This window comes from Ascaphus truei, chromosome 5 (assembly GCF_040206685.1).
Source record: "Ascaphus truei isolate aAscTru1 chromosome 5, aAscTru1.hap1, whole genome shotgun sequence".
NCBI lineage: Eukaryota > Metazoa > Chordata > Amphibia > Anura > Ascaphidae > Ascaphus > Ascaphus truei.
This window is the reverse complement of record NC_134487.1, coordinates 24,405,004-24,431,895: the sequence shown is the minus strand read 5'-3', so window position 1 is coordinate 24,431,895 and position 26,892 is coordinate 24,405,004. Positions and strand designations below refer to the sequence as shown.

Below are 26,892 nucleotides of genomic sequence, written 5' to 3'. Positions count from 1 at the left end.
GGGCTGGCAGTGGTGGCTGCGCGGTGTTCCCCCATTCTGCCCGGGAACCCGTGGCTGCCCGCCGGGGGAGGGGGGGCGGCAGTTTACCTTTGCGTCCCGGCGCTCCTATCCACCCCCCCCCCCTTGGTGCGGGAGATGGGCGCAGGGGTGGGTGCAGGGGGAGGCGGAGAGCCACCTGCTCGTGGCTGCCTCTGTCTGTACTCCAGTGTGTGTGTGTACCAGTGTGTGTACCAGTGTCTGTGTGTGTACCAATGTGTGTGTGTACCTGTGTGTGTGTGTGTGTGTGTGTGTGTGTGTGTGTGTGTGTACCAGTGTGTGTGTGTGTGTGTGTGTGTGTGTGTGTGTACCAGTGTGTGTGTACCAGTGTGTGTGTACCAGTGTGTGTGTGTGTGTACCAGTGTGTGTGTGTGTGTGTGTGTGTGTGTGTACCAGTGTGTGTGTGTGTCCCTCTCCCTCTCTGTCCCTCTCCCTCTCCCTCTCCCTCTCTGTCCCTCTCCCTCTCTGTCCCTCTCCCTCTCTGTCCCTCTCCCTCTCTGTCCCTCTCCCTCTCTGTCCCTCTCCCTCTCTGTCCCTCTCCCTCTCTGTCCCTCTCCCTCTCTCTCCCTCTCTCTCCCTCTCCCTCTCTGTTAATATATTCTATTCAACGTAAAACTAAGGAGTGACTCTCTTTCTTATGTTTTTGCTTCAATCCAAGCACTTTCCTATCTAAATACCGGTAGATGGATTTACAGTAGTTTGTTGACAGGGGGTACATTTAAAATTGTGCATAGACTCTAGTGAGTTCCTGACTAGCAGTGCAAGACTTCTCTTTCTTTCTATGACCAACGTGATATTGCCCTGGAACCACAGCTCTAGCGGTTACCAAGAATAACATAGGTGTGAATCTACGCTGCCACTGGTCTGATTAAACATTTTGCCAGAAATTGACACACACACAAATCCTTGCCGTGTGCATCTGAAGATATTTGGAGCAGAATTACGATGCAGAGAATTCCGTATTGTAAGGAGGATCAGAAGCACAAGATGTCTTATGTTTTAGTCCATGTTAATCAAGAAAATAGGGAAGTTTAAGTGAAAAGGAAATAAACGTGACAGTTGAATGAAATTTTGAGAAACACGTGTATTTCTAATCCGCTGGGAACAAAATTCTCTCCCAGTCAACTATATTTACGGGAAGTGCGTTTTTGTTTTTTGTTAAGAAATATATGCTGGAGCCTTCAATGTTTGGGCATAGAGTATAATGGCTTAGAATATGTCTAGCATATTGACTTATCTGCCAGACAAGCTGTTGAGAATTATCAAGCAGCGACGTATCTATTAAAGAGAATAAAAAGAATGTATTATGAATATTAAGGGCAAAGACCTCGAGTAGTGTAATTGTCCACGTGAAACAACTCCACTTTTAAAACGCAAAATCAAGCAAACTCTGCGACACTAAAAAGCTAGGTGCAACATTTTAATTAAAATAGCAACGTCCCTTTTCTTGCTAGTAAAATGCTGCTGCGAAACAACATCGTATTCTGTCTCTCTCTCGGGGGAAAACGTCCCGAATGTTCGCTTCAGATTATATGGAATGTCCCCCTTCAGTTTTTGACGTTTCCTTAATATTAGATGCCTTTCTTGCATACATGCTGTACATGTGCGTGGCCTTCAGCCTGTCATGATGAAGAATACATTGTTATTTATTTATCGGGTAATTAATACCCAATACACTCCATGACATAATGCTCACCATTAAACCGTGGATTGATTTATGAGCTCCAGAGCTACAGGATTACATGTATATAAATTGCCTTTGAATCATCTGTAAAATTAACTACAAAGATGCCTAAAAATGTCAATATTATAGTATTTTGAAAAAAATACCAAGGGGTCTGTCGTGCGCTTCGGTGCAATTACACAGGTCTGGATGATTCAGACACTGGAGTGATGCGAGGGAGCTATGCAGGGCCACAGAGGTAACCGGTGCAGGGGGAAGGGTATAATACTTCACCTGCTTCTCCGGTTTGGGACCCACTCTCCTCGCTTGCTCCTGCGTGCCACCGTCAGAGAGTATCATGAAAATGGAGGGTATACGGCGCTACTGCGCATGTCCGAAAAAGGCTCCCAGAATTTTCTTCAATCAACTTTATTGAACACACACAGGGCTACACCAGCGTCTCCCCCTCACCATTAAACCGTGGATTGATTTATGAGCTCCAGAGCTCCAGGATTACATGTATATAAATTGCCTTTGAATCATCTGTAAAATTAACTACAAAGATGCCTAAAAATGTCAATATTATAGTATTTTCCATGAATAAAGGGAAGCAATATGGTACCAAAGAGTCATATAAAAAAAAAGAAGTAGCTTTGTTATCCAGAGAATAAAAATGGCCAATGAAATAGCTGCGTGAAGAAAATGAGATTGTGTTTAGCCGTCGCGCAAACTGGAAGATCAACCAGAACAAGAGAATGTTTTAAGAATAAAAATACAAAACACCGGAATTGCGGAATTATATTCTAAAACGCTATAAATGGGCGGAAGGAGAGGGTCCGTAGTTCCAATCCCGGTGACGGCTCCTTATGACCTTGACCAAGTCACTTTATCTCCCTGGTGCCTCAAGCACAGAGACAGAGGGGGGCAGAGAGTCACAGGAGGCAGGGAGTCACAGGAGGCAGGGAGTCACAGGAGGCAGGGAGTCACAGGAGACAGAGGGGGGCAGGGAGTCACAGGAGACAGGGAGTCACAGGAGACAGAGGGGGGCAGGGAGTCACAGGAGACAGAGAGTCACAGGAGACAGAGGGGGGCAGGGAGTCACAGGAGACAGAGAGTCACAGGAGACAGAGGGGGGCAGGGAGTCACAGGAGGCAGGCAGTCACAGGAGACAGAGAGTCACAGGAGACAGAGAGTCACAGGAGACAGAGAGTCACAGGAGGCAGGGAGTCACAGGTGCTGGTTAATGCAGCCAATCAGGATGGAGGAAACTGCCCAGCCCCCTAGCAATTGCCCTGCTCTCTCCATGCCCTCGGAGATGGGGGAAATCCCAGCATTGGGAATCACTGCTCTCTCAGTTTGCAGTAAAAGATTGGAAACTTCATACGGAAATTGACGGGAGATTAAAATGTGCCAATTATCTGAATGGAACTTTCTCGATTTAAAAATGTTAATAAATCAATAAAAAAAATATTAGATGTTGCATGTATTTCAGATAAGAGTTTCCCATATATAAAAAAAATGGTTGCAGCAAATGTCAGATTTAATTTGAATTGTGTTACCTCTATAGAACCTAGCTAATATATTGCAGCATTAAACACGCTCAATTGTCTATATGTTTAAAAACGACTTCAAAGACAGAAAGGATTTAGACTAATATCTACACATACAGAAGCTTTAGTTGGGTATATTTCACGGATATAAACTTAGAAACACATTTTCCCCCATTTTTGACAGTTGGAATAGAAAAGATTTATTTAGCTCAACATACTCTATACCTCTAGGCCATGAACTGCAGGTCTGAATACCAATAAAGCAATAAGCCTTCTCAAAAGTTTCCTCGCAAGATTCAAATACCAAGTGTAAGGGTGTGTTAGATACCATATGTGTGTGCGCGCGGAGGGAGTACGGCAGGTTCCGCGACGGCACGGTAGTACAGGGTGCCGCCATGTTGTTGCGCAATATTGCAAAGGACACTGACGGGGTGAAGAGGTCACGCATGCGCGATGGGAGCGCGCGAACGACAGGCCAATAAGGGAAAGGCTCTGATAATGGACCACAACTCCCGCGAGCTCTGGAACAGTCACCTGACGCTAGGAGCGAATGAGAGGGCAGGAATTAAGGAAGGAGGAACAGGAAGCGTGGGGGAGAGACCACGCTAGGCAGAGGAGATCGGGACAGAGCGAGAGGAGGTAGTGTGAGTGCAGGGGGTCCGTGACCCGCCTGCATAGGCCAGCTATTACTCCCCAGGCCCATAGGAAGTTTCCCTGAGTCACAGTAGGCTGCTGTACTGCAGGGACGCCCGATAGTGGAAGGAATTGTCACCTTAGTTAGGGACAGCGCACGGAGTTGGGACGGTCACAGTCATCTGGGATCAGACGGCTGGACACCACGACATCCGGAGGTCCAGAGCGGAGGCAACGGACCCTTTGCGAAGAGGCACCGGTCACCGCCGTGACCGGAAGGTACAATTGTAAAGCAAGTGCACCAACACCGGTCATCAGGCGCTGATCCCGCCTTAGGAATAACTTTGTAGTGACACTAGCAAGTGGCTAGCGGACTGAGTATATTAGCTAACCTCTTACAAGGACAACACTCTATAGAGCGTGGCGGAGCCACTGTTATACGGGACAATTTCGCTAGGAATGTGGCTGAGCCACGGTAGTATAAGGACTCTAACGTTATAGTATAATTATATAAGTTATGTGTGATGTTATATAGAGAGTAAGAGATGGTTGCCAATGCACAGTAAACTTGGTTGCACGCATTGTTGGTATGTTTCTTGCCCAGGGCTATCTTACATAACGGGGATCCTGGGCAAGTGGAGGCGCTGCGCTAGAACCCTTATTCCAGGCTCCCAGCTAGCGGAGGCTCATATCTCCTGGAGCCGCAGGTTAAGTACAGCACTAGTAGTCCCTTAGGAAGGCGTCAGAAACAGGGCTACACAAGCAATATCAGACAGCATATTTCCTTTTAAATTAACAAAACTGTGACATAGAGAAAGAAGATAACCAGACCGATGTTTAATTCAGAGTCGCGTTATGTTACAATGTATCTGCCAATAATGTACACTACACCCTCAACCCAGGTTTATCAAAGTCCTGCTAACACCTAAAAAATATTTTCTCCACGATGAAATCATACCTTAATCTTCAAACACCCTGTGTGCTCATGTGCATGTCATTACCCAGAATCCCCAGCTGCAGTGGAAGCACTGTATGCTGAGTGATTATGGGGATAAGGAAGGTTTGCGGACATGTCTGCCATGTGAATGTGCTCAAGTGGTATTTTTATTTGCTGTACGGTGGAGGATTTTCGTCACTTTTTTTACTCACCATAATTGACTTTCTGTACCATAATCCTATAATTCTGCCTTCTCTGTTGTTCAAGAAAAGTATATCTCATTAAATACATGCGCTCTCTCCTTCAAACCGCAACCTTTTATTTCCTTCACTGCCAATCCGCATCATTTTATACCCAGTAACCAAAAGATAGTCTCTGACGATAACTACGTGTCTACCACTATCCCATTATGGACAACCTGTCTATGATTTTATGGTCTTCTGATTTTCCAAGTAACCAATATACAGTACAGAAAGATACATAGAAACATAAAATGAGATGGCCAAGGACTAGTGTTACGACCGCCCCCATCCCGTGTCAGCGGTCTTACAAGCCCCCCCATGTCACACCTCGCAAACCCCCTCTATTTCCCACTCTTCCCATGTATTTCTCTCCCCTGTCTCACTCCCTCTCTTCCTCACTCAATCCCTTCCCCTGCCTCACATGTATTTCTCTCCCCTCTGTCTCACTCTTACTCCCTCTTTTCCTAACTCCATCACCCTCTCTCCTCTCCCCCACTCCGTCAATTACCCCACTCTCTCAATCCCTCCTCACACTCATTTCCTACCCCCCTTCCTCCTCCGCCCCCAAATACATCCAACCTCCAAGACCCAAATACATGCCAAAACCCCCACCCCCAAATACATACCAAACTCACTCCTTCCACCCCCAAATACATCAGCATGGGACAATCAGTGAGGGTGGCACGCAGCTCGGGGGGAGCCGGGGCCCGGCCGCATCGAGAGGACCAGCAGCCGGGTAAAGGAGTTGTGCCCGGTCAGAGGTCGGGCCCAATTACTTCGTCCGGCCGCCGGCCAGCTAGTGGACCCGGGACACTTGGATCTGCAGGCCACTCTCGCCTTGGCTAATGTGAGTGTTCATGACTAAACTATCAGAAAAAGACTGAACAAGAATGGTGTTCATGGAAGGATAGTCAGGATGAAACCACTGCTCTCTAAAAAGAACATTGCTGCCCGTCTGAAGTTCACGAAAGTGCACATAGATGATCCACAAGACTTCTAGAACAATGTTCTCTGGACAGACGAATCAAAGGTATACGTTTTTGGCCTCAATGACAAACGTTATGTTTGGCGAAATCTCAAACTGTGTTCGAACAGAAGAACCTCATCCCAACCGTCAAGCATGGTGGTGGGAGTGTGAAGGTTTGGGGGTACTTTGCTGCCTTACGACCTGGACGGTTGCCATTATTGAAACAACCATGAATTCTGCATTGTATCAGGAGATTCTAGAGGAGAATATCAGGCCATCCATCTTTGAGCTGAAGCGGGTCATGCAACATGACAATGAGCCTAAACATATAAGCAGATTTACAAAAAAATGGCTGCAGAAGAAGAAGTTCCGTGTTTTAGAATGGCCTAGTCAAAGTCCGGACCTACACCCCATTGAAATGTTGTGGCAGGACCTGAAGCGAGCTGTCCATGCAAGGAAGCCCTCAAATGTCACTGAGTTGAAGCAGTTCTGTAAGGAGGAATGGGCCAAAATTCCACAACACCGGTGTGAGAGACTGACCAGCAGTTACAGGAAAAGCTTAGTTCAAGTTATTGCTGCTCAATGGGGCGTCACCAGGTACTGAATCTAACGGTGCACGTTCTTTTTCACACAGCTATTGAATGTTTAATCAGTTGTAGATAAATAAATGTTGAAAAGGTATCATGTTTTTGTGTCATTTGTTTGATCAGGTTATCTTCATCTATTATTAGGTCTTCGATTAAGGTCTAATAACATTTTAGGTTTGACATATGAGAAAAATCAGTGCTACAGTGACACTCACCTACAGCCCTTATGAAACTCATAAAAACGTAACATTTTTAATATTTTAGTGAGCAAGCTTTGGCCAGTTCATGAATGTATCATTTAATAAATAAGAACAGCCTTAAATGTATAACCAAGTATAACAAGCACAAGATCCAATGCTTATCATTCTTCCTGTAATTATACAGGTTAATAAGAATTTTAACCCAGGGAGTGCTAGGACCTGCTACGGTCATGCCTTGAAAGTGGCAGCAGACTTAAGACGCTTTGGCCAAAGGGTTACACTAAATGACCCTTTTTTCAAGAGAATATATAGGTATTGCACTGTGTATTTTTGTCACATTGGAAGTAGCTTTGGGCATCTTTGTCTGTTTTTTGTTGTATACATTTAGCCACGCCCACTAGCACTCCTTTTGACACACATATATATATATATATATATGAAATGTTACTTTTATGTCTAAAGCACTTATTCCCATGATCTGTTATTTATATTATCTGTTATTTATTTGATTACCACATGTATTACTACTGTGAAGCGCTATGTACACTAATGGCGCTATATAAATAAAGACAAACAATACAATACAATATATGTATATAACCATAATACTGAGTTAAGTTATGGTGAGTGAAAAAAGTGACAAAAACCCTCCACAGGAAAGCAAATATGCAAATATAACTGTATACTCATCTGCATGTCTTAGGCAGGTCTGCAACCCCCAAAGCTGTGACCATGCAGCAAGCTTAAGCCTATAGGGAACCATGTTAAAAATGGTTATTGAGGCAAAAAGTGACACTGTGTGCTCATTTGCATGTCATTTCCCAGAATCCCTTGCTGCAGTGGAAGTGCTGTATGCTGGGTGATAATGGGCAAAAGCGGGGTTGCAGACCTGCCTAAGACATGCAGATGAGCATACAGTTATATTTGCATATATATATATATATATATATATATATATATATATATATATATATTTATTATGTGGTAATGGTAGGGGTTTCTAAGAGCTTGTTGTGTATCTGTGTGTTTAATATTTTAGTGAGCAAGCTTTGGCCAGTTCATGAATGTATTATTTAATAAATAAGAACAGCCTTAAATGTATAACCAAGTATAATAAGCACATCGTTGGCACGGTTCATGCGTTGTTTGTTTGTTTCTGGCGTCTGACTTGCATGGTTCTGTTCTCACTGGGTGACACACATGGCCTCTAGGTAACACAATTAAAGTAATAAAGTACAAGTCAGCATAACATTGACTACATTACAGCTTAAATGTGCTTCAATGAACTGTAACAGAACATGCTGCCTGTTTACTGTAGAGTACATGCCATGCATTCGAGATGAAAGCAGCTTTGAAAACCAGTGCTGAGTTACGGGCTTACTGCCGGCTACCCATGATTCACGCTGGCCACGACCCATAGTGCTCAGGGAGGAATTCAGATTCATGGCCATGTTGGCTGGCATTAGTATCACAGTATGTGCCAATTGCAAGGCCAAACAGGTGCATCACATCTGAGCTGCACAGGCAGGACAGGTGGCTCTGTATTTCCCTGCTGGTACCCCACTCTTTTGGAGACATCTGAACTAGCTCAGGGAACTGTCTGCATTGTACTGTACATCATCTTCCGCAAGGAGAGCAGACCGAGATTAACAAATCCATTCATTTTTGTGCTGCACAAAATTATATACCTAGGGACTTAACTGGGCAAATACTGGATTTTGTAAGCACAGATTTTAACTCCTTCACTTCAAAAGGGATCAGCAATATATTGCATTTCCAAGCAGTGCTGGCGCCCTCCTGTGGTAGGAGCGTAATTGTCCCCTCGGCCCTTTAAACCAGCAGTCCAAGTTGCCGGTTGTTTTTACATTTTATTTTTTTCACCTTTAATATGTGCATCAATACAATCCACACAATGATACGTAATTAGCTAAGTTGCTTATCGATCTGTTCTCCTGTGATCGATCGGTGAAGATTCAGCTGGGTGGTTCACTAAATGGCTGTCAGTGCAGCAGAAGAGGACCAAAGATGCAAAAATCTTCCCCAGAGAACTTTGCATCTTTTGTCCTTTTCTGCTGCACTGACAGCCATTTAGAGAACCCCCGAGCCGAATCTTCACCGATCGATCACAGGAGAACAGATCGATCGACAACTTAGTTAATTACTTATCATTGTAAAGATTGTATTGATGCACATATCAAAGGGAAACATTTGAAAAAAAAAATGGCAGCTTGGACTGCTGCTTTAACCAATGTTTCGGTTCAGTGGGCCTTTCTCAAGGTATGCCACTATAACATATTGAATTTTCAGTTTCCATGTGATGTTCAGTTGTTGATTGAAACGTTGTAGCACTGAATATGTACTGTCGTTAAAAAAAAGTCTAGTGACAGACACCAATAATTGGTGTTAGAAAAAAAAGAACTGATGCTAAATAGTAAATATCCTGAGTATCTTATTGTAGAGGTTGGTTATGTTTGCTTGATTGAGATTACTTAATTTTGGTTCACAACATACTTCCTGTTTGCAGACTGCAAAGATAGATGGTCACCCAAAGAAAAATCCTGAGGCTCAAAGGGCCGCAATTTATTGGTCTAATAAAGGCATTTATGCTTCTTGTATTTAATTGGAATGATATCTTCATTATGAAAAACAACGTGGTTTATGTGCAGATAAAGCAATGCTGTTGTTGGAGCCGCTGGCGCCCAAGGTCCCATGACCGCGGCACCGGAGGATTAGCGCATAATTCGGAAGCATGGACCCTCCGCCGCGCAATCGTGGCATACACAGTCCCCAGCGTTGCAGACTGTTGCCTCATTGACCGCGGTGCCAGAGGCAGGGAGTCTTGCTTAACCTCTATCACTATAAAGGCGGAGAAATGCTGAGGCAATATACTGTGGATGCCCCATATACAGCTATATCACAGGAAAAGTCCTACTGAAATCTATAGGTTGTTTTTTTGGAGGGGTTGGGGGTTGTTTGGTCATACTTATTAAAGTCTTTATTTTTCCTTTTTCTTTTTTTTAACTGTTTATTGTGAACATTTTCATAATGATACGGGTGAATGGGAAGGGATACAAAACAATAATAGGGTTGAGGAAAAGGAGTATGAGGGGGACATGGTACAATTCATATACATTTCTATTTGATCATAAACTTACAATTCAGATCAAATACATTTACATATTTACATGCTCAAATTCTGACATAGTGTGAAGATTCTCAAGGGAGAGAAATCTCACAGAATGTATCAAATGGTTAATTTAACAGACTTGTGAGATGTTCCATAAGATTAATTTATTTACATTTTTGGAGAATGAGTCATTGGTGGAGGTTGTTCCTTTTTCCAGAATTAGCTATAGCGCAACTGGTGGCCGATAATATGTGGGAAGTTAATATTTGGAAACGTGCAGGTATGTTTTGGGATTTTTTAATAAAATAATGCTGTAAATCGATCTCTTGGAATTATTTGGCTTAGTGCTTTGATCAAATCAAAGATCTGCGACCCAATTTGGAACATTTTGGGACAAGACCACCATCTCTTCCAGACCCCCGGGAAGCAGGGAGGAGTCTCTGAAAGAGAACCTCTATGTGCACCTGTCACGGTAGCTAGTGATAGGTTATAATATACACAAAATATCTGGGTTGAATTGAACACGACTTAGATATAATAAATATAGTTTCTTCCTTAAAGAAGGAGAACACACAAGATGGAGCAATCGGGTACAGGATTGGCAATTCATTCAGCAATACAGGATACAAATGAAGACATCACGAAAGACACTGGGTATAGGTCTTACACTCGTTTATATGGAGGTTCAGGCTCATACCCTAACATTGGGCGCCTAAAAGTCTACCATGAGTGAGTATAACTCAGCACTACCTCATAAGCCAGTCCTGATGCTATCCCCCACCATTGCGGGAGACTCAGGAGTTCTGTAAGCCAGTAGGTACACCACACTACACCATATGTAACATGGGTCAGTTTCCACAGAGGGGGGTCAACATGAGATTGGCCCGGGCAAACACCGTTACATATATACATATATACATATATATATATATATATATTCTGGCTTTTGCAGTATATACATGTAATTAAGTTCTATCATTTGCACCAATGAGGGCAGGATTTAAGAGGCCCTTCTTCCAGATGTAAACCTTTATATAGTTTATATGTGTACCCTATTAATAGCGTTAGTTTTATGAATGGATTACAGTGAGTAAATGGAAGTAAAATCACAGAGATAGAATTAACCCTAACGTTTTAAACTACAGAGAAAAGGATTTGAGCAATTCAATTCTCCATTTTTAAGCTTTTTAGCACAGATTAAAAATTGGGTATTTTTTTTGTTAAAAAAAATAAATACTTTCTGCTAACAAAGAACTAGATAAGATGCTCATTTTCTGTTAATTCTTAGAAAATGTGTAAGATCATGACTTTACATTACAAGGAAATATAATAAACGTAAGTGCATGAAACATGAGAGCACACAATGGGAAAATGAATTCCTACCTTGAACGTCTTACAGCGTGAGAGGGTTGTTGAGCCGGTAAGAGAAGATATTACTGGCGGAGACGGCAGTCCCTGGCTGAGATGGTTGGTAAGTGCTAATGTAAGTGTGTGGAACAGGGTTATTATAAGGCCGGTCAACTATTACATTTCTCTGAATGTAAAGGTGGATAGAGACTATTTTCTCGGAGAAAAGTTTCAAGACCACTTCAGGATAAATGCTTGAAGGATGAGCCTTTTTTTATAAGTTGGTCAATAATTATATAATGTCTACCCATATTTGGGGGGATTTAATATGTGAGCCTGTTTCAAAGAAGAAGTCCCACCTACTCCCATTTCAGATTAGTGGTCCACTAAGAATGTCCATGGAAGTGTGGCATACAGCCAGATTTGAAAATCCGTCGCCCCTAGGCACTTACAGGTGTCCTGCCGCCTACCTGTTGCCGCCCTCTTATCTCCTTTGAAATCCCAGTGTCCAATGACGCCGTCGAAGTGATCAACGTGAAGGCGCACGGCGTTGCGTTGCCATGGTAACGCAACGTCATGATGTCATTTGAAGTCGCGACATCATGTTGCCATGGCAATGCAACACCGTGTGATGTCACATTGGGGCGTCCGCGACGTCATTTGATGCTGGGGTTCCAAAGGAAATGGAGGGCGGCACCAAGGAGGCGGCAGGACACATGAAAGTGCATTCCCATTAGGCCCGATAGTGTGGCAAATGCATATGGGGGCAGAAATTTTTGCTGCCCCCAAAATTTGCCACCCTAGGTCTGGGCCTAATGGGAAATCCGCTACTGCATGCAGCACCAACAGGAGCTCCCAAATGTAAGGCTTCGGAAAACCATATGCAGGTATTTTGGAAAAGGGAAGGAATATCTGTGGTCTAAGGGCTTCATGTGCGGGGAAAAAACTGGGGGCTCTAACTGCAGACTGTGCAGAGATCATAGAGACATGGAAGAGGAGAAGTCAGAGTGTCCCCTAACCAGCTCCTCTCCTGAGCTCCTATGAACCAGCGACCCCTTGTGGACTCCCAAGCAGCACAGGGTACAGTGAGTATATACCCTGTCTGCTGAGAGCTCCATATGGTTCTGGCTGTGGGGACTGGAGAGCAAGGTAGGGACAATTACCCCACTGCCCCCCCCATCCTCCCTAGTCCTTCACTGCCCCATATCACCCATGTGTCACCCCCTCTTCCCCTGCATTCCCATGCATCAGCCCCTCTTTCCCCCTCTCCATGTCACCTTCTCTCTCCCCTCCCCATTCGTCACCCCCTTTCTCCCCTCCCCATGTGTCACCCCCTCTGCCCCCTCTCCATTTGTTACCCCTTCTTCCAAATCTCCCATGTCTCTCCCCCTCTCCCCCCCCCTCCCATGTGTCACCCCCTCTCCCCTCACCCCCTTCCACTAGTAGTTCTAGCTCCTACTCCCAGTCAGATTGGTCGCCCCTGATATAGACGGTTGTGGTTAATTGTCTGTGGGTCATTTCTTAAACCTGATAAGCAACCAGAGTTGCCATAGCTTGGTTTGTGTGGGCTTCTAGAAAGTTACTGTATCATGATGGCTGTTTCAAAAAAGCGAGGCAACAGCATCACATTTCAAGAAGGCTTTATTACTATTATTTATATTACTGCTGCTTTGACGATCATTGGGTGTACACCGTGCAAAACACTAAGAACACGGCGGCTTTATTATTAGCCATCGGAGGTTATAATAATGTGGTCTTCATTATTTATGAATCCCAATGACAGGAAAACATCATTATGAATAGTTTTCAGTGTTACAGCTAAAAAAATATATGTGTATTCCGAAAGAACTATTTAATGTTATGCTTTTAGTTTTCATAAAACAATAAGAGAAAAGAAAGTCCCAAACCGATAACAAAGGTGTTTCCAAAGATATTGCCGGTGTGGAAACTGTGTGAGACGATCCAGAAAACAGGAACGTATTTCATTGTTTACACCTATTTTGGGAAGTAATTCCTGTCATTGGAGCATTTGTCTTATTTAAAGAACATTTGTACTCGGCACAAAGGATGTTATTAAAGTAATTTGGGCTTGCAAAGCAGGAAATTAATAGACAATTGTCAGCTGCGTTGGAAAGGACGGATCTTAACCTCTCCACTGCTGTCCATGTGGAACACCTTTGTATTGCACATGCACGTCTGCTAAGGAGTTTAGTGCAGTCTTAGCAAATACAAATATCACTTGTGAGCATATTCACGTCTCACAGGTCTGCGACCCCACCTTTCCCCATTGTCTCTTAGCATACATTGCTTCCACTGCAGCCAGGGATTCTGGGTAATGACATGCAAATTAGCACAGTGTCACCTTTTATTTCTAATCTATTTTAACATGGACGTCATAAGCGTATGCCTGCCGCATTACACAGCTTGTCAACCCAGCCCGGGTTAAAGACAGTGGGGTAACTACATTTCTTGCCCCCCCCCCCCAAACACAATTACACCCCCACATACAATCCCACCTACACACACAATCCACCCCCCCCCCCACACACACACACACAATTCCCCCCCACCGATACACACACACATACTGCTGCAGTGTCCATGTGGGCAGAAGGTTGGGCCATCTTTCCGGCAGGGAAACAGGCAGGGGGGAGAGGAATTGGCTGTGAAGTGACAGCCCCACTCGCTGCATCAAGCAGAGGCCCGAGCAGCAGCCGACGCAGAACTTGGGCCCAAACTCTGGCTGCTGTTGGGCCCAACTTCCAGGGCCGGCCAGCAGGCCCCCCCATGCTCTCGGGCCCCACTGCCTTGCAGGGTTCAGTGGCACAGAGGTTACGCCACTGGTTAAAGAATTGCATAGCTGGTAAACCTAGTCACAGACAGCTGTTTCGACCTTTTGGGTCTCATCAGTGTGAGGATGGTTATACTGGCTTTGCAATGGGAAGTTGGAAGTTTTTTCAACCACACATTATATAAGTTATGGTGGGTACAAAAGTGTCTCAGTAATAGAGAGTGTGGAAATGAGTGTGAGGAGGGGTGTAATGTTGTCTGTATCTGGAGGAGTGTAGTGGTGTCTGTATCTGAGGAGGGATAGGGGTGTATTTGGGAGGGTGTAGTGGTGCCTGTATTTCGGGGGTAGTAGTATCTGTATTTCTGTAATTGGGGGGTAGAGATGTCTGTATTTGGGGGTTGTGTCATTATGTATTGGGAGGGGGTATTGTGTCTGTATTGGGGGACTAATTATTGCGGAGGGGTTGTATGAGTATTGGCGGGACTTTTTGTGTGGCATGGGGAGGAGGAGGAAATGAGTGTGAGGAGGGGGGGGACAGTTGAGGGAGCAGGATTGAGTGAGAAAGTGTAATTGAGCGATAGCAGAGGAAGAAGAGAGAGGGGGTGTAAGAGAAGGCGGTGGGGAGAGTGAGTGGGGAAGAGAAATACAGGGAGGGGTCGCAAGGCCGCTGACAAGGGGGGGGGAGGCCGGGGGAAACTCTAGTCCTTGGCCCCGGGAAATCTGTCGGCGGCCCTGAGTGCATCTGATATTCTGGATCCTTTCAAGTCTCACTTATTTGGATTACTTTAACTCGCATCATCAGCCTGTTAGGCGTTATATATTCTAGTTTTTGATGTGAAACCCAAAAGCTGACTCGTGTAACAGATGTGCAGCAGCTGTGCTTTCCCGTTTACCTGCCCATAGGTTTCACTAGCAACAGTTACATGAAATAAACCTCCCAGGAAGGTGTAAGGCAGAGAAGCAGAGCAGCAATGCCCGCCACATGTCCCTGCTCTGCAGACATTGCAATTGGCAGATGGCTGTGTAATGACTTCTAAAGTCACAAGGACAATAACCAGAGAATAAATATTTTTTTCAGGCTTTAGTAAGTTATAATTGCATGTTTTTGCTGTGAGCCCCTGAACTGCATACTACCTGTTATGTTGTGTTAGATGGTCCTGCAAACCAGCCAATGAATACAAAACCAATGATTCCTTTCTATACATCCTCTATGATCAGTAGAAACATGATCAAAATAATGCTTTTGCTACAGCTCTCTTTGCCCCAACAAAAGGAGTGTTATTTTGGTAGAAACCTTAGCGTCCATTCTCAGTTGCCATCTGCAAAGGACATACATCGCATACACTGATTGCAAGTCTTTCTATAGCCAATTTGTCATTAGCGACGCAGTCAGATGTATCTCCACCCTGCCCCGGACTTGCTACAGATGAACTGCAGCGCAGGGGGGAATTTCCCATCAGGATTAGCACAGTGGGGATCCCTGCTTGTAATGGGACTCCCGCTGTGTTAATGCTTTCGGGCAATTAATTTTGTGAGTTTGTGCCCTGGGGAAGCTGCGATCTGGCTGCATTTCAGCTGCAGTTTCCTTGGGGCAAACTGCTAAATAGATGTGACTGCATCTGCATCTTGTTCCTGTGTCTTATTGCTGTACCATCAGCTTGCTTATTTATCTATATACTACATTCATTATTTTATAGATATGGTTATATCCCCGCACAATTCACTTGCAGTTCTTTATAACACGTCTAATGGGATTAATTTATGTGATTTCATATGATGGAACAGGACCAAACAGTTACAGAACGGAGAGATTTGGCGATACAGACATGGAACTAACCTAAAAGAGGCAGGTCTGATTCGGAGAGACATTTATCTGGCATCTCTACCATAGGTGAAAAATTGCCAATATTCAGAAGCCGGAAATCATGTTACAACCTACCCACATTACAGCCGCCAATTATTATAGTTGATGGCTCCCTTCGATTGACCTATTACCATAGCACACTTTTCAGGTCAGCAGTCACTAATAATGAGATATGCCTTCACATCTCCAAAGCACGCAATTCCTTTGGTCAACTAAGATAATGTGACTGCAGTAAATGTGGCTCAGAGTCTAGGACCCCTTACAGTTGAAACATACGCCAGATTAACCCCCAACGCTGGGTATCTCCTGCAATATTCGTGTGACACTGATCTTCGTTCACTACTCCATGTCCGGCACGGAACCTCTCCCAGTAAGGATGATCTGCCCTGATCTGTGCATGTCATCAGAATGGAAGCCTCCCAATCAGAGTTTCTGCAGCCAGCATGCCTATGGTCAACACCTAAAAGGCAGCCTAAAACACTACGTCCATTCCTGCAATACCAATGCAACCAACTGGGATTCAATGGTTTAGGACCCAATGGTATATAGATGACACACCATTTGTGATGCTTATGCAGACTCTGAGGAACACAGCCAAACTAAAGGCTCAGAGATGAAGGAAAGATGCAAAGATGCAACCCCCCTTACCACCAGAACATAAGTGTTGAAGGATTCCTTAACATTTGTTTATTCTCACATGAAAGAGTGCACAGATGTTGAGACGGAAACATATAGGCCCATTGTCACAATATGGCCATGAAAATGTTATATTTTATGTGCGGTGTCACAACCCTGAGGTTAACCGGTAAAATATGAATTGCCTTGTTCTGGCAGCGAGGGTGTCCGTATGGTCACTATGTTCTCTATGCTAAACAATAGTTAAAATCCGGCAATAAAGTAAATTAGTTTTGATTAGTGCTCGGGGGTATGGTACCGGCAGAACAAGTGTATGTGTTGGGATGAGGTTGGGAAGATGGCACTAAAAATCTGGTGAGCTCTTCCAAACTCCAAGATGTAAAAGTGTCAAAGGATTGAGAGGAAGTAACAGATGACTGTCAGATCATGTAATTTCAGACGTATACAAATAGTGTTTGAGACTCACATGGCAGATTCTTTTGGGATTACACTTGCAAGTAAGTGAATCGCACATTTTCTTCCCATGATTTCCTGGCGGAGACCTATTACCGAACATCTGAAATGACTCCACAATTAATAATAACTTAATTTAATATAGTGCTTTTCTCCCAATGGGACTCAAAGCTCTTCACGCTCACAATTACAGTACCGTGCACGGTACATAGCGCATAGGATTGTTACAGACACAGTCTCTGCCTTACAATCTATGTTTGGTGCCTGAGGCACAGGGAGATAAAGTGACCTTGCCCAAGGTCACAAGGAGCTGACACTGGGATTTAAACCAGGTTCCCCTGCTTCAAACTCAGTGTCATTGTTGTTAGTCAGTGCCGTTACTCACAGAGCCGCTCATTTAGCCCATTGCTCATTTTATTCACTTTTATTTAATAAATGGTCTATTCTTTTTCTGTGTTTTATTTTGAAAATGTTGGTTTGTAAGTATTGTAACTTTGTTATATTACTGTAAATCACACATTGAATAAGCACTATTTTTAAGCTCTAGTAGCTATAGTAGCTTCAAGCTCTCTGTCAGTGCCAGAGTCAGTGTCTTTACTCACTGAGCCGCTCCTTCTCCACGTTAATATTAATGTCTTGAGGGGAGGTGAGAGACAATCTGGGTTTGTTGTTAGCCCTGTACACACACACACACACACACACACACACACACACACACACACACACACACACACACACACACACACACACACTCACACACTCACACACACACAGGCAAGCGTGTATGTGACACCTATGTTTACTAAACAGTCATGTTTTCAGGATATCCTTGCTTCAGCACAGGTGGCTAAATCAGTGGCTCAGTCAGAATGACAGCCTACTGTATGTTGTTTATTCTCACTTTACTTCTCAGAGATTTATCAAAGAAATGTATCTTAGCCTGAGTCCAGGGATGTACAGAGGGATCGGCTTAGCAGCCACGGGGAGGTCCTTTTTCAGTCCGTGACCAGGTAAAAAATAAACTAGAGGTGGAAACCGACACGGACTTGCACAGCATATTTAAGAAATATATATAAAATAAATAAATACAGGCATACCCCGCATTAACATACGCAATGGGTCCAGAGCATGTATGTAAAAATACTTAAAGTGAAGCACTTTTCCCACTTATCGATGCATGTACTGTACGGCAATCGTCATATACGTGCATAACTGATGTAAATAACGCATGTGTAACAGGCTCTATAGTCTCCCCGCTTGCGCACAGCTTTGGTACAGGTAGGGAGCCGGTATTGCTGTTCAGGACGTGCTGGCAGGCGCATGCGCGAGCTGCTGTTTGCCTATTGGGCGATATGTCCTTACTCGCGAGTGTACTTAAAGTGAGTGTCCTGAAAACCGGGGTATGCCTGTAAACTTGCCTGGGGAACTGCTCTTTTAAACAGCAGTCCAAGTTGCCTTTTTTTTTCTTTTGTTATTATTATTTTATTTTGTTTTCCCTTTAATATGTGCATCAATACAATCTACACACAATCCATAAGTAATTAGCTAAGTTGTCAACCGATCCGTTCTCCTGTGATCGATCTGTGAAGATTCGGCTTGGGGGTTCGCTAAATGGCTGTCAGTGCAGCAGAAGAGGACCAAAGATGCAAAGTTCTGTGGGGGAGATCATGTGACCTAGATACAGTCACTACGAGATCAGTCACTAGATACAATTGGTGCACTGCTAGAGAGAGGGCAGGGCTCAAAAAGGTGTGTGCCAGAGCCTCTTTCAGAAGAGTAAAGGGATATGACTTTGTAAATGGTTGCTATAGAAACAAAAAATGCTTGTTACATTATAATACATAAAAAATATCATTCAGGGTTGTTTTTTTTTTTTTTAAATGCTACAAGTATTTTCTCATAGTACAGAACTGATTTATTAAAAAAAACACACATGTAGGATATTGCTTGATCTGCACATCCACCTCTGACTCTTCCCTTAAATATTCTCTGTCCTGGACTTGCCACAGGCCATTTGGTCCAGCATTACTTGGGCTTCAGTCTAGCTCTTCACTTTTAATTAAGGAATGCATTTGACAAACCTATTTTCCCTTTCTCTAATAAATGACCCACGTTGTCTTTTTGACTGCTACAGATCAAGCAAAACATTTCCCATTCTCGATTCACGGTTTCGCCATGCATTGCGGCACAGTGCTTGGCAGACTCCTCTGTCAGTAAAATGGTTAACCATTCGCTCCCTCGTATAACTATCAGCCTGCTAATTATCTGAATAATAAAACATGGTATATCACACGTTGGTAACCTTAGCAACGAGCAAATTATACCTACAGATCCGTGACACCAGCGCAACACTTTTTTCTTTTTAATGCTCGTAGATACAGGGTATATAACTAATAAGATGGAATCAGCAGTGCCTCCTCTACATCGTGTGATATCATTTTTTTTTTGTTCAAAGCTTATAATTAATGAACTACTCACAGCTGCATCACCAGATACAAATGGCTCGGGCTCTCGTAGATATCTTCCAAGGCAACGATGTTCTCATGTTTGATTCTAAGAGAAAGAGAAGGAAAAGCAGATAAGCTTCTGTGTAAAATCATTAACCCTGGTAAACTGGTTCACCTGTCAGGAAAACACCCATTTGTCACCATTATCGGGAGCGCGAGCCTACCAAAATTATTTAGGCGTGACCACCAAGAGGCTTGCTGCAGGATGCAGCCGGGATTCTCTGTCCACAATAATTCAATTCCAAGGCTAATTGTTGCCTGAGACAAGCTTAGTTGCTAAGACACAATGTTGTGATAAGGAATGATTAATGCTGAGGCTAAACCCAACGCTTTAGGAGAGGGAAAAAGTTTACAAATAGTGTCTAGAGAACACATTTTTTGTGGGGGGCGGGGGGGGGGTGAGAAAATTGGATACATGCAAGAAAGTGTCGGTGCAGCCAACCACTTCGATTCAGATTAACTAGACGTTACTGTGGAAATGCAGTTTTAACCCCTTCTATTGCTAAAGGGACCTGCAACCCAGTTCAGGGAAAGGCTTACACAGCACTTGGCTGACAAACAGGGTTGAATAGGCTGTAAATATACATTGCGGCACTATATTTGATCGGTTTCCGTTTTTTCTCTATGTGACGGTCTTCCTTTCTGTTTGCCGTGAAATATATAAATGATGTGTTAACTCACAAGGCTGCAGCTTTGTATTTTGCCAAGGACACCGCCATTTGTACACCACCCTTAACTGCCCTCTGCCCTTTGCCCTCTCCCCCCCATTTACTTTTTGTAGCCCCTCCAAATGAAAACTCTCACAATAAGAATAAAAAAGTACAAGTCCAGTAAGTGCGTTCACTTGATGACAAGTACAATATGCTGTCAGCGCGGCCTCATTCCTGTCGTCAGTGTAGGACAAAATACATGCAGGATTTGTTAATGACATGTAGTGCTGAACCTTTTTAACAGGTATAGGGTTAAGCGTTGTATTTGGCATTGTTAATTTTACCCAGCACAGAAAACAGATGTCCACAATCCCATACACGGATAAGGGAAGTGGATCTCAGCAGGCTGTGGAAAATATGCTAATTCATACTACTCTCTGAGCTGCAAAATAAGAAAGTATGTTTACTATAGTGTATAAGTCTAACTGAGAGACATATAAAAAAATAAACAATGTATTCAGTCATTGGGATTCTGTTCAGGAAACGGGCACAATGTACCCTCAATGTCAGGGGTGCGCAAACTTCCTACGCTGCCCCTCGGCTCTCCCCCTGTGTCGCGCCTGCCCTTACTTCTAATGCGGCGTCACATGATGCGGTGGGGTCATGTGATGTCACATGACCCCACGGCATCATTTAACGCTGCATTGCCATGGAGACGCGTGGACTGAAGCTGGGTAAGTGAGCCGCGCCCGCCTCCCCCCAAAAAAGTCTTGCGCCTCCCAGTTTGAGCACCCCGGCTCTCTGTAATAGTGAGTAATGCTAAAATTGCAATTTAGGTGAAAATCAGCTAAACATCTGTGAAATAAATGCAAAACCCTTTTGGACACATTTGCCCAGCTGTATTCAGGACAAACCCTATGTCCATGCTCACCATGAAGCCATCAGTATGGAGAGAACTGAATACTATTTCCAAGAGGTAGAGTAAAATTAGTCAGTATTTTCAAAATAGGTCCTTCTATTTCCCAGAAAAATAGTGGTTCCACCAACCAGTGCTATTATACTTTTACTATTAATTATACTTCTTAAACCCAGGTGGTGCTGACAAGCTGTGTAATGCTGCAGGCATGAGCTCATAGGGGTCCATGTTAAAATGGATTAGAAGTAAAGAATGGCTCACTGTGCTCATTTGCATGTCATTACCCAGAATCCCTGGCTGCAGTGGAAGCACTGTATGCTAAGCGATAATGGAGAAATACAGGGTTGCAGACCTGTCTGAGACATGCAAATGCACCACAAGGGGAATTTTTTTTTTTTATTACAAGTGTAAAACACAGTAAGCACATATATTCTTGGGAATGAACATTGAAATATATCCCTGTAGCCACACAATTTGAGGACCTCAGGGGATCTAAATGTATGACCTTACTACTCAGAGGCAGCAGCATTAGCAATCAGCCAAATCAGATGCTGGACAGCTCTCCCACTCTGTTTAGCTCTGCAGAACCTGCCCCCCCCCCCTCCCCCTGCTGCTTCTGCACATTTGCAATTAGCCTCTTGAACACACATTTTGGCTTCCTTTAAAGCTACCTGTTTCCTGCTTTGTGGTTACCAGATGATCAGTGCAGTTCAGCCATATTGTACCAGCCTCTCACCGGTGACTCTTCCATGAATTCTGACCTATCCTGTTTGCCACCTACCCTAAGCTCGCCTCGTTTCTGCCTCACCCCTGCATTCTGCCCAGTTGTCTGGTGTCCCTGCTGGTTCCCTGACCTGACAATGGCCTGTTTTGACCTCGATCCTGTCTCCTCCTTCTGTACTGGGCTCTGTCTGATTGCTCAGCATTCCTGTTTGTCACCATTGAGCTCCATTAAGTGCAAAAGGCTAAAATCGCTTCAAACTCCTTACATTTTTTTCTTGCCACTTCAAGGCGGTAAGATTGGTGGCGCCATTTCCCTACAGAGACTGAAATATATGGGGAAGGGGTAAAGAGAGGGGCCTAATTCAGTAGAGTTCCAAGTAGCATAGGGTGAGAGACATGTGCTCACAAAAGGAGCACACCTGAGGTACCTGGGATATATGCTAATGAGATGTGCAAAGAAATCACACCCCATACCTCATCAAATATTTCCAAAAGACCAATAGTGACAAGTCTAAGGCCACTTGTGATAAAGAAGATACCGGTGTCAGGCCCAACAGGATCAGAACCCACAACCTCTGCAATTCTGGGCAGCAGCTCTCTCTCTCTCGAAAATACTCATGATAACATGATTAGAGTAGCTTTGGCAAAACATGCCCCTTGCACCAACATAGTACTCAGGTTAACTAAAATCTTTCCTCTATCGGCAACATGATTGCATCCATGACACGGATCATGTGAGTTTGTCTACTTCATTTTGTTTTTGAGTGTTATTCTAGCTTGCAAATTTTTGGTGATTTTTTGTACAACCGCGGTGAGAGTAAAGGGGCTGGGGCGCCAGAATGCGTTGCTTTTGACCATTACTGAAGAGAAATAGGGTGAGTGCAAGATCTAATGTGTTCTATTTGGCATCCATGACAATATCAATAGAACCTTCCAATTAATCTACAAGTGATGTCTCTTAACCTGCAAAGTTTAAAATGTTGCCAGATGGCTTTTCTGATGTAACTGATAGCAGGAGATGTTATGTCATTGTTTACTTCAAAGCATGTCTATTGGAAACTGGGCTTACATTGTTCCTCAGTCTCTTGTCACAAAGTGTGTTTGCAGGACGTGATTTATTTTATTGTACCAACACGAGGAACATATACAGATGGATTTGTATGAGAGCCTCTTTTAAAAAGGAACAGTGTGGCTCAATAACACATTTTAGTCTTCATTCAAGAAATGACTACATGTTATAATAACGTTGTGTTTTGTATTGTGCTTGCATTTACTAGCACAATGAGTTTCTCATCCAACTGATTGCAGTCTGAGGCAGAGATAATGAGTCATTTTATACTGGCACTTACTGAATGAGCACAATGGCAGTTGCCCTAGAGCTGGCACTTGAATTTCCAATCAGCTGCCATAACTACAAGGAAACGATATTTTATCATTCCACATTTCATTGATTAATTAGTATTGATGTATTAAGAATTGTAACCACCATGTCATCTAGACCTGTGTCCTCAATACTAATGAAATCTGATAGAATGTATTAGAATAACCTTTTATTATAAGGTTCCACCTTCCCTTTAAAGCCCTAATTGGCACCACCTCCTTGCATTGACCTCTATTAATGTGATGCCCAAAGCAGATTTACAAAATTTTATCATGCAAAAAAATGTTTAATAATCCTGCGTCAAAAAAGCTGATGTATGTCTTTATTTATATAGCGCCATTAATGTGCATAGCGCGTCGCAGCAGTAATACACGTGACAATCATATAAATAACAAATACAGATAACACATAATGGGAAGAAGTGCTGCGGGCATAAAAGTAACATTTAGGAAGAGGAGTCCCTGCTCCGAGGAGCTTACAATCTAATTGGTAGGGAGAACGTACAGAGACAGTAGGAAAGCAGTCTGGTAAGCTGATGGTTTTTTTTTCCCCAACAGGCAACAAGGTAAGACGAATATAAAGCATCGCTGTATATGTGCCACCCGAACAGAATATTTTCTTTTGTGTATAACAAAAGTGTAACTATAATGCCACCTTTACATCACTTCATTTTATTCTCCTTCGTTGAGAATAACCACCAAGAAGATGCCGCCCGAGCTTCAGCGTCTGTGTCAATCACGAGCCGCTAACATGCATTGCGCTCATTCTCTAAAAAGGAGTGAAATGGCCCTAATGGGACCTAAATGACAGTAAGAACTCTTTATGCGTACATATTAAACTGCAGTCCATGGCAGTGCTGTACAATAATTACTATAAATGGGAATTATACTGTCTATAATCCAATGGGGTAAATGTATCAAGATGATGCGATGTGCTTGACGGTGTATGGTTTTATGCTAATACCATCTGTCGGACACTTCTCTTTTGACCGCAGACACGGTAGACTAACAGAAAATAGTAGCATTTGCAGATGGAAACCTATTTAAATAGTACACCAAGCATTTTCTCTCCTAATTGCTGCTATAATCTGAATGTAAGATCCTAATGTTCATTTGTATAGAGTGCAAACTTTTCCCCCTGCGGCCCCCTGCCTGCTGCCCCCCCCCCCCACCTTGTCTCCGGCGTTCTGCCATCACATGATGTCATGTTGCCATGGCAACGAGGCATCATGTGACCCCATGGCGATATGTCGCCAGAAGCTACCGGAGACAAGGTAAGTGACATTACAGAGGTCTCGCACGTGATCCCCGGCATTTAATTTAAATGCTTTGGGGAAGAGCACGATGCAACGCCCCCATCCCTTCAGAAAATCTACCCCTGGCCTAATATATACCTTCGCTAACCAATGTTTTGATGAAATGCTGGAAATGCCACGGTGGGCAGCTTTATCTGCCTACTCTTGGGGCATAGGAGGGAAGGGAGGCAGCATTGGTGCTGTGGGCGGTTTTGGGCTGCTGGAGTATCAAGTTGCTATGCAAGCAGGAAGGGGGGCTGTATGCACACAGCTGAGAAGGTGAGCTGTTCTGCCAAGGAATACAGCCATGTGCTTGAAGAGTTTTACATGAGATCAGTTGCAGGAGGGTTAGTTAGACTGTTAGCACCCGAGGATCAGCAGACTTCAGTTAGGAGACAGAGAGGGAGAAGAGTAGACAGGAGAGAACTTTTAGAGCAGATAAGGAAAAGGCAAGAAAAAGAGAGAATTAAGTGTGAATAAGAGAAGGGATGGGACATAAAGGATAGGCTGCAGTAGTATAGAAGCAGAGGAGCAGGCAGCACAGAACAGGCAGTAAAGTCTCATAGAGAAGCAAGGGCTGAAATATCTACCTAGTCACTTAAAACAAAAAAAGTCACTGAACATGGACCACGTTCACTGGATCGAGGCCAGGACCTGATGGTGGCATGGTGGCATGGGGCAAAATAGATTGGACCATGACTCTGGACAAGGAGCAGCAAACCAACCCCCAACAAGAAATGTGCAAAGCTTTCCAAAATGCTTTTTCAAACTACCCCCCCCCCCACCCCCACCCCCACTTTCTATCTCCAAAAATAGGTTCCTAGCGAACCAGTTCCCAGAATTTGTATGGGCTTTTTATTTCCCCAATGAATCGCAGCACAGTCACAATGTGCAAGGGATTCGCCATCACCAAGCATTTTATCGTGTCCAGCAAATCCCATATTTTAGGCGCTGGATGGGAGTTAACATCATGAATGTTTGGCAAATTTGGACTGTACTGTGACTGGGCTCTGTCTGGTCTGCAACTCGTTTTTGGTGGGGGAATAAGCCAAATTTCGCATGGTTCGCAAACTCAGGTGGCGGATTCGCACATCTCAATCCCAAACAGCATCAGAAGTTCCTTCAGAAAGGGACGTGTATTACACCTCTGAGTTAAGTGTGCATGACACACTTGCTTAAAGAAGCATATGAATAGCACTGTGGATATTCTGAACACATGATACATATAGCTTGGCCCCCTGCAGCCGCACTTACCAGAACTCCATCCTACTGTCTCTGTACGTTCTCCCTACATACCAATTAGATTGTAAGCTCCTCGGGGCAGGGACTCCTCTTCCTTAATGTTACTTTTATGTCTGAAGCACTTATTCCCATGATCTGTTATTTATATTATCTGTTATTTATATGATTACCACGTATATTACTACTGTGAAGCGCTATGTACCTTAATGGCGCTATATAAATAAAGACATACAATACAATACAACTGCTGACACCAGCCATTAGAATAAACAGCCAGCCCAATAAAACTTTTGAGACAGAGATTGTCCTGGATGGAAGTGGAAAACCCTTTTCACTAAATAAAACCTGGCCAGGTACAACGACAACTATGAACTAACATTATTTCCTCTTAGAGTCTCTAGAATATATAGAGTACTTTATTTAAGTTGTTCTTGTTTTATTCACTGCTCGTCCTTCTCCTTTTCCCTTAGTCACTCTTCCCGGGATTTTATTTTTATTTTCCCTTTTAATAACGTGTATCCGTAAATATTCTCTAGCGTTTTGTTCTGGCTCCTTACTTAGTTTTGGTGGGGTAGTGCTTGTTCCTCCCCTTACCTGGACACACACACACACACACACACACACACACACTCTCTCTCTCTTTGTGATGAGAAGGCACACGTAAAAAAAAAAAAATTCAGCTCAATATTTTTATTTAGCCACAATTAGTGATCCCATTGCTCTGCAGCAGAAAATAAGATGTACAGTATATATATATCTATATATATATAGATATATATATATATATACACTCACAATACATATTATCTTGGCATTTTGTTGCATAACAAAATAACATTACTTTTAGTGCTCCGAGTACAGGATTGTGAGAAGAGTATGAAGATAACGCCTGTCTCTTATTTTCTGCTGCCAAGCAATGGGATCACTACTTGTTGCTAAATAAAAATATTATATACATATTCTCTAGGATATAAAAAGAATATTCTGGCGAAAGAATTACATTAATAGGAGCACAAATTGAAGGGTTAGAGCAATTTTAAATGAACCATGTCAGTATTCTTTACTCGACACTGCCGCCTAGTGTCAGTCTTGGGAGTTGTTGCTGGGGTGGAGAGGAGGCCATCCAGCTGGACAACTCGAGACACA

The 26,892-nt window shown here is 43.5% G+C and overlaps 1 protein-coding gene across 1 annotated transcript in view; it reads right to left on the bottom strand.

Annotated features, from left to right (window-relative positions):
* The window catches only part of CAMK1D (calcium/calmodulin dependent protein kinase ID), a 364,601-nt gene that overhangs the window by 93,782 nt on the left and 243,927 nt on the right, over window positions 1–26,892 (bottom strand). Inside the window, exon 3 of the mRNA XM_075599490.1 lies at window positions 19,512–19,586. Coding sequence (XP_075455605.1) covers window positions 19,512–19,586 — 75 coding nt within the window. The remainder of the gene's footprint in view (window positions 1–19,511; window positions 19,587–26,892) is intronic.